The 8,978-nt window shown below is 37.6% G+C and overlaps 1 protein-coding gene across 4 annotated transcripts; it reads right to left on the minus strand.

The window, feature by feature from the left end:
• Positions 1-507: 507 nt before the first annotated feature.
• SPS3F (sucrose phosphate synthase 3F) lies at positions 508-8,682 on the minus strand. Of its 4 annotated transcripts, none has more exons than XM_088980747.1 (13): positions 8,446-8,682; positions 7,888-8,168; positions 6,250-6,482; positions 5,888-5,951; positions 5,068-5,766; positions 4,416-4,544; positions 4,197-4,328; positions 3,944-4,120; positions 3,800-3,853; positions 3,648-3,710; positions 2,092-3,066; positions 1,872-1,999; positions 508-974 (listed from the first exon to the last, which is right to left on the minus strand). In XM_088980747.1, exons 1-13 carry the CDS (start codon positions 8,660-8,662, stop codon positions 692-694), a joined length of 3,435 nt encoding a protein of 1,144 aa, XP_088836873.1. In that variant the 5' UTR covers positions 8,663-8,682; the 3' UTR covers positions 508-691. The 4 variants fall into 4 exon arrangements, with proteins under 4 accessions (XP_088836873.1, XP_088836874.1, XP_088836876.1 ...); XM_088980749.1 differs by having other exon boundaries at positions 774-912; positions 8,446-8,662; XM_088980748.1 differs by lacking the exon at positions 8,446-8,682 and having other exon boundaries at positions 7,888-8,437.
• Positions 8,683-8,978: the final 296 nt, after the last annotated feature.

Here is an 8,978-nt window from a genome sequence, read left to right on the forward strand (position 1 = left end):
ATCTTGTTTTTGAATGTCAAACACTGCTAACCGACTATGCTTATCTTGTACACACACATATACAAGGATAAGTCGATACAAAGAAGACTTTTGTTTCCTCACTCAACCCCCCAACTGAACCACCATCAGTTGGTGATCCCTCAAAAATCTCTTACTCTGTGCTTACTCTGGCCAATTGGTCCTTGCTAATATAACATGAGCTTATTCTGGTCAATGGTCCAGAGGATACAAATTAATTCTAATCTCACAGCTCTGATCCGTGCTTCCATTGCCCAAAGTTTGGTAATTTATAGGCAAAGCAAGTAACACGCAATTCCATGTCCTATTTAACTAATCAATGTTGAAACAAATGAGACCTTGGGCTGAGCCAGTGACCTGATTGTATGTTGCAATTCTCAATCATTTAGTGTGATTTGGCTTTGTATATTTGACTGCATTCAGTGTCAAGAATGTATTGAGAGTGGGAGAGAGAATGATTTAACTGGTACACTCGAATGCTGTGTTCAGTTAATTAAAAACAGTCATCGTGTTAAAGGAACATTTAAAACCGTCAATGGCTACATATTAGCAGAGACCCATATTCAGGGAAGCAGAACAGTTTGCTGGCCAACAAAGAAAACAAGAAAAGAGATATAGAGAGACTAATATAATTCACCTTCATGTCAAACATACAAGGAATTCGTTCTCACGTTCAAACACCTGACTTGGAGACTTCCTTTAGAGCTTTCAGAATCTGATCAGCTGTTGCTCCACTATTTACATAGGTGATAAATGGGCTTTCCCTAGGAACAATGTCATCCTTCATGTAGCTTCCCGTTGTTCTTACAAATTCCTCGGAACCTTTCTCCACTATTCCTTTCATGATCACAGTCCTATGGATTCCAGATATTAGTTCTTCATAATCTGTGTCACCTGCTTCACCGGCAAAAACATACATGTTTGCAATTTTCAAACCCCACCGAACAAAGAGGTACCTAATGGCATCATAAACCAAGAAGGAAACATGATTCAGAGATGTAAAATGCATTTGGTAGGTGCTTTCTTTTTCATATTCATTTATCAGGATGAAAGACTGAACAGATATCACCTACATATCTTATTGAGGACAAAAAGAAGATAGAGGGGCATTGAGAGGAACAAATTTTCCTTCTAGATTCTGATAAGGACAAGAAAAGGTTAAATAGGTCTAAACCCTATGTATTAGTATAAATAGCTTTTTTTTTTTTTTTTTCTTTTATGCTTTAGAGGACCATATCTATTGTGGCTTGTTTTCTCTTCTCTTCTCATGTTTACATATTGTCTTTTTTGTGGTTATAGCCTCGTAAAAACTATAGGTTGCACTGCTAATATTTCTTTTATATACAAAAGAATAATGAATAAGATAGATAATATATCAGGTGGCTTACAGGTTACAAGCTCTAATACCATGGACCATGTAAACAGCTCTAGATCTTGTTGCTGATCAACAAATTATTCATTAAACAATTAAGATGGTAATGGTGTCTTTGTTGGTTGCTGCACTTAGAATTATTCTAAGAAGAGTATCTTGGAGGAATTTTCCTTTCATAGTTTTATATGTTTATTAGTAGACTAATCAAATTTAACTTTTATGACCAGCGTCCATATCTGGAGAGACATGACTAATTTGCACAGAGCAGTCTCGTTAGAAAATTATAGAAGCACCAAGTTTAGTGTCTAACATGCTGTTGGAGAGTTGGAGTTTGTCATTGAGTGTTTATTCTGATATAAGCCAATGAAACGTGTTTTGGTTCTTGGACACGGTAACCCTAGAAAGCTGATATAGATACTTTTTTAATCAAGTAACAAGATGTAGGTCATAAAATATTTAGTAAATAATTAAACACATGTACCTTAAAGCCTGAGATCGAGATGCGAGAAGAGGAACAACTTGCATTCTTGTTGAGTTCCTACAATACATTGGATGGCATCGAAGCCCACGCATTCTGAGCTTTTGCCTCAGATCATCCACTCTCTTTGCCTGAAATGTTGAGCCACCGTGAAAAGAAAATGTAAAGAGAACCATAAATTTTGTTATACACCACTGACGCTTTCATTTAAGATTATATGTACCTTGCTGGGATCTTTAATCAAATATGAGATGCAATGTGAATTGCTTGCTTTCACATCTTCCTCAATGGGCCTTGAAAATTTATCAGATTTATTCCCTCTACCTTCTTGTGAGTTCATCAGTCTCCAAATAGTCTTGTTTAGGCCATCACGACCCCAGCGATAGTCGATATGGGATGTGTAGTCAGGATCTGGACATAACTTTCCAACATCTTCCGTGTAAGTACCTGGATAGTAAACTTCACTGCCACTACTACATATCAGAGCATCAAATTCAGTTACTTGAATCTTCCCTGATTTTAAAAATAATATCGCCTCATGCACTGGCATAGCTGTTGACAAAGCAAATCCTGAGAATCTTGAGATTTGAGAATCTGATCTCACAGCCTTGAATATCTCACGTACTGCCTGAAAAATCTTACTGTCAGCAACTCCCTTGCTGTCATAACTGTCAAGTGCTATTACAAATAATCTCCGCCTTCGTCTAAGGACTGGATACTTGCTCACTACACTCTCGGGCTGTTTCTTTCCCCCATCTTCATGTGCATCTGATGTTGGTTTCTTTATCTTGCTTAAGATTCTTTTTACTTGATCTTGTACAGGATCACCCTTGATTGCTGCTACTTTCTCTAATTCAGCAGGATCATACTCCAGGGAGCCATTGAATGAATACTTTTCCCCATCAACAGAAAGCCTCAGGGACATGTCCTGCACATCCATAGAGTCTCCAAAGGACTCTTCCACAGCCATGTCATCATCCATTGGGGTGTCTGTCTGCCATTGTGGATGTCTCATCCTACAAGCTGCCACCCTTGTCAAGTATGTGCGACAGTGTTCAGGCCACGAGAATAGGTGTATATTTTTCCATCCATTCCTCCTGCATTCATGCCATAGATTCTTTTCTGCAACTAGTTTAAGAAGTGCATCAGCAATGGCTTGTTGATCATGTGGGTCCACAAGCAACCCATTGTTCAGTGCCTAAGCCAAAGAAATTAAAAGGAAACTGTCATGCAGGAAACCAAACCATTTGGCATGATACCCACTAACCATTCTTATTTCATTTCTTAGATCAACAACATGGGAAAACAATGATTGCTAGAAAATTGGCCATAACATTCATCTTGAGGCTTAGGTGAGTTAATTGCATGATTGATCAGAAATGAGTAAACAAGGGTAGAAACTCTCCTTGAGATCAAATATTGACCTAACTTCGTTTTCATTGAATATGTAAATTGTAGAAAAATTAATCAAGTTCATGACTAACTGCAAGTGTTTTGTTAAAATACACATACAGGCGAACTAATGTAATATCAATGCCTAAATTTTTGAGAACTGATTAATATACAACTATGGACAAAAGACATGCCATGTTTATATATATGGTATATGTGATGTAATTGTTCTTCCATTCTCTTCAATTTAGTATTTTATTCTGACATCATATCAGCTTAATAGTATCAAATAACTATCATTTTGAACTAAAATGGTGCCAGATATATGTACTTTAAATGCCAACATTTCAAACCCACATCAGTGAAAATGGGTAAAATTGTTTTTACCTGATGGATGTCAACTGGACCGCCATTTTTAGTGGCCACCATTGGAAGCCCATGTGCTGCTGCCTATGTAAAATCAGGCCATTATGAGCAAGAGTTTTGTTTTATAAAAAGGATTATAAGATGAAGAAACATAGATTATAATTGAATCCAACCTCAATTAAGGTAAGGCCAAAAGGCTCAACCAAAGCTGGATTGATGAAGACTCCCTGCCATGTTTTCCAACCACTTTGCTGCTCAGAATAGGTTGAAATTGGAAAAAAAAATATAGTTACAAAAAACTATCAATATAAACATACCTTTGTTTTTGCTGCTAGGCGGTAGATATCTGGAACATCAGATTGTTTGTGATGTTTTGGGTAGGCCACAAGCCCATAGAGGTCATACTTATCAATCAGCTTTAATACTGTTAAAAGCACATTAGCATTACCTGACGACATTTCATCTATGTTATCCCTATTCCCCATTATGAGTGTCTGCACAAGCATATTAACTCTATGTCATTATTTTATCCAAGGGGATAACTAAAGGTAACTGAAGTTGACTACTTACAAGATTAGCAAGATCTCTTAATGGACGACATTCCCCAAAGGCTTTCAAAAGTGTGGTAATGTTCTTTTTTGGATCTGGTCTTGATAAAGCCAGGATCATTGGCTTGTGGGGATTTGCAAGGAAGCGCATTATCTGTGGAGACATATCCTCTTTGTCAAAAAAAAATGATATGCAAAATAAGACTAATGAGAAGATCAAATGGTTGTACAAGTGGCTTACTTCAGACCATATAGGTGGGACTGCCCTTGGGGAAGAGCCATCAGCACCAATAAGTGATGTAAGTTCCGCATCAGCTTCGGACATGTCCTCTTGAACCAGACTGCTGAAGTCCATGCCAGGAGGAATGACCTGAAGATATCATGTCTTTATCACCAATGCTTAACTTCCTTTTTGCATCAGTACATGTTATTTCACAAAATTAAATATCACATCCGGATATGATACCCAGAAACCTGTACATGTCTAGCATACTGGTGTTGGATACAATACATATGTAATATGACAACAAATAATGCATGAAGATTTCTAGGATTTACTTTGTACCATTTAAACTTTTAAAATATTTAAGATTTTAACAAATCATATCATACTACTAAAAAAAAAAAATCTTATGTGTAACTTCCAATTAAATAGACAAGATATATGTTTTACCAAATGACATTTAGCTTCAAGAAGTATATACAAAAACATGATATATTAAGGGGATGCCTTATCCATATTCATGTGTAGGATCTTAGGAAATGAAGATCATATTATCTGTTTCTTTTGGTATTCATATTTTTCCTTATTATCAAGGACCTTCTCCAGGATAAAGAAAAAAGTATAGCGTTATAAAGAGGAAAGGTTGAGAAGTTGTGGATATGGAACTTACCACCATCCTTGGCATGTAACGGCCATGGCAATTGACCCTACGTCTGGTACGGGCACGCAATATCTTCTCCAGCTTGACATCAAAACCATCATACAATCCCCACTGTTCCACAATCTCTTGCTTGGTACTTGTGATTACAAGTTCAGCAGCATCAAGGGAAAGCTCTTCTGCTTCTATACGCCGCATTATCTTGTACGTTGAATTGATGTCCTCTTTTGATTGGCGCCCCTGCTTCAGAAGCTGTTCTAACTTGTTCCTTCCAAGTGAGTGTCCTGTAAGAACCATGGGTACATTCAAGGCTCCAGAAAGAAGTGCAGCACTATCTCCAGCATCTGCATAATGGCCATGAATCACATAAGGCCAAACAGGCTGCCCTCTACCTATCTGTTCTCCAAGTACCTTAGACATATTAAAAATATGGGCCAGGGCTCCATCTACAAACTCTTGAATATATGGCCACAGTAACTCTTTGCTAAGGTATTTATCCCGTGGACCAAATGGTATCCTTACAATATAAGCCCCACTGCTCTCTCCTATCTCATTTCCCTCTGCATCTTCAGAGCCAAGAGTTAACATCTCTGTGGGCTCTCCATAACTCCAATCCACATCTGGTGAGGATATTTGGCGAGTGAAGAGGTCTACCCTGTATACCCCAGGCATCATGGCAAGTGCTCGGGCAAGCTCCACCACATATTTGACCTGGAATTTCAGCCATTATATATGTTAATCAGAAACATGTATCTGACAGTCCTTCACAAGGTTATCTTGGACAAACTGGCAACCAGTGCCATAATCTAGTATAGAAGGATATCTTAGTTACCTGGCCACCCGTATCAGAATCTCGACCAAGCTCCATGTTTTCTCCCCGGACCAAGCCATGCAAACTGGCCAAGAAGATGAGTCACGATTACAGACTCTAATATAAATTTGAACTTAGATCCATTGAAAGCCAGCTATGTAGCTGTATTCATAAACAATTAAACATAACTTATTTTCTCAGAATGACAGTGCTTGGACAGATCATACGTCATCACAGGAAAACTTGTGAGCTAAATCAAGATGAATAAGTATATTAAAATGGGAGATACTTTATTTATCCTTAAAAATCTCAATCTATATTTATATGTATAAAGAGAAAATTATGATTATTTTGGTACCACAGTTTTCCTAATAAATGTTTACCTGATAAGGACAATGTAGAGTCTCTTCCCCTTGTTGTCATCAGACCACACTTCAATGTTGGAGGAATTTCTCTGGAACTTCTTCTTTGGTGTCTCACACTGAATCGCCTCCCCCACAGTGTCTCCTTTTTCTCCCTCAGAAAGATCTTCAGACATGTCTTCAGTAACATCCATGCGTCCCTGCTCCCACTCCCACCTCCTATTTGCCAACCGTTGGAAATCTTCCCATTCCAACTACACAATCACCCAAAAGAACCATATTCTCAGGCTTGGAATTAATTTGTTGCAATAGATTAAAGTATTGGTGTTGCATTGTATTGTACTATATTGCTAGGGAATGCCATGCATTGTAATAGAATACCGTATGCATTTACATATGATTCTTGCAATTCTTCTGTTCATTGAATGGCAAAGCATGCATCCAATCTTAGAAATACTACTACCTAGTTTCTAACTCCTTTATTCCTTGAAGGTTTTATCAGAAAGGAGATGCAGATCAAGGATTTTAGTTCAACGACGTCAGCCTTAGGGCTTTCCTAAAAAGTAAGAATATATTCTTGTCACCAGTTTATTATTATTATTATGTTGAGCTCTCATCTATTTCCTAAACATTAGAATTTCATAGGAAATCCCATGAGCCTAGCTGTTTAAATTCAAAATAGAACACAGAAAAAAAAATGCAAATCACAACACTTAATAAACTACTGACAAAAATAAAATTAATCATTTCTTTCACTTCACTAATTACAAGTCTTCTGGAGTTCTATGAAATAGAAACTATACAGTTAAAGTTTCCTACCAAAAACATCACCATGTCTGGTTTTGCTTTTGATAAATTCTTGGCATGGTATGCACAACATATTACAAAAACATTTTTAAAACTAATTTTGAATCCATCCATTTGAAATTTTTATTTATTTCATTAACCAATATATTTTCCTTTGAGTCTAACAGAACAGTGCATTTCTGGTTTAAAATAAGATTTTTGAGTGCAACCAGAATACAAAGAAGAATTTTCTTCTCGGATAAAAATAATAGTTTTTTTTTTTTTTTTGTGTGTGTGTGTGTGTGGTGACTCTCGGCAAAATACATATAATGTAAATACCGAAAGAATTCCCCTTTGGTATGTTGAAATTAGAAAAGAACCAATTAAAAACAATGTTCTGAAATTCCATTTTTTTATTAACTATTACCACTTTCCTTTGATTATAACAAACCAGAGCAATTCCATGTTAAAATAATAGAAAAGAAAAAAAAAAATGAACAATTGAAAATAATGTCTTAAACAACCATATTTTAGTTCACCCATCTAAAATTCTTCCATTGAAGTATTACAACCTTCCTCCTTGACTCTACAAGAATAGAACATTTCTTGCTTAAAATAATAGTCTCTGATAGAAATATTACACAAACAAGAATTCCGCCATAACAATTAATCAGTACTTGATACAGCATTTTAAAACCCAGAAGATTCCATTCCTCTTCTATCGGAAGTAACCCGGACTATTTCTATAAACATAACATTTTTAATCAAAACAAAATTCAATAAAGGGATCAATAGCCACTGAAACACGAAACAAACCAAAAAAAAATTTTCATAGATAGATAGATCAAGAGATAGATATGACGAGCTGGGGACCTGCTTCTTCTTGCGGGCGAGATGCCAAATGCGCCAGCACATGTTCTCTAGCCGGGAGCTGCGTTCACGCGTGTTGCGGGTGGCAGCAACCTGGATCCAGGTTCGATGGAGGTCGGTTTCATCGACCCCTGTGACCACCTCCTCCACAAAGTACTTGGTGGGATTAAAATGGCCCCTCTCACGTAGGTCGACTGAGATTGGCTTCTGGTCTTCAATTGATCCTGCCCCGGAATCAAGAATTGCCTCCAAGTACCCATTGATCCATTCGTTCCCCGCCATGTCTAAGAGCCAAGAAAATCAGAGTTTTTATTAAACAAGTCCTGTTTTAGTTGTAAAAGCAGAGGAGGGCTTATTGCAGTTTTAAAATCCTACGATGCTTGTTCATGTATCCTGTTCATAAAACACACAGACAGAGAAGGATTGATGAAGAAAGAAGCTGAAATCCAATCTGGGTTTTCGTTTCTCAATGAGATTGAATAAAAAATATCCAGTGGAATTAATTCAAAATTTGTTAAAAAGAGAGTTGTGATATTCTCTATCTAGTAGAAGGCTGTTAACTTTTGATTGCAAATGCAGAGCGCGTGTGAGTTTGAGCCTCGGAAGGAGAGAGGTCGAGGCGTCGAGCAGAGCCTGAGAAGAGCCACGTGGAGAGAAACTGGGGACTCTTACGACTTGTCAGAGGATCTTTCCTTTTGAAGACCATCGGCACACGTGTCATAGCATGATAGCTCGTTTTTCTATTTCCAAGGTTGACCGGTTCCCTTTGCGATCTCATCGCTCTGCCCGTATCTCCTGTTTATTCGCAACCTCTCTCAGACTCAGAGTCTCGAACCTGGGCGGCCCCAACTCGAACCCGATCCGATTCGAGTTGGGCTTAAATTTTTGGTTTGGGGTTGGGTTTGGGTCCGAAAATACAGGCCTCATGGATCATGATCATGCATCCAGCCCAGTCTGACCCTATCTGACCCGAATTTGCTCAACATTGTGTAATATATAAACTTAGCTACATATCAATATATGTACCCTTTATAGTGAGTGGTGGTTTGTCACTTTAAACTACCAAAAATTGTAGATACCCTCCCAAACTTTTA

This window comes from Nelumbo lutea, chromosome 3 (assembly GCF_056320005.1).
Source record: "Nelumbo lutea isolate HS-2025 chromosome 3, American lotus-T2T, whole genome shotgun sequence".
NCBI classification, from domain to species: Eukaryota; Viridiplantae; Streptophyta; class Magnoliopsida; order Proteales; family Nelumbonaceae; genus Nelumbo; species Nelumbo lutea.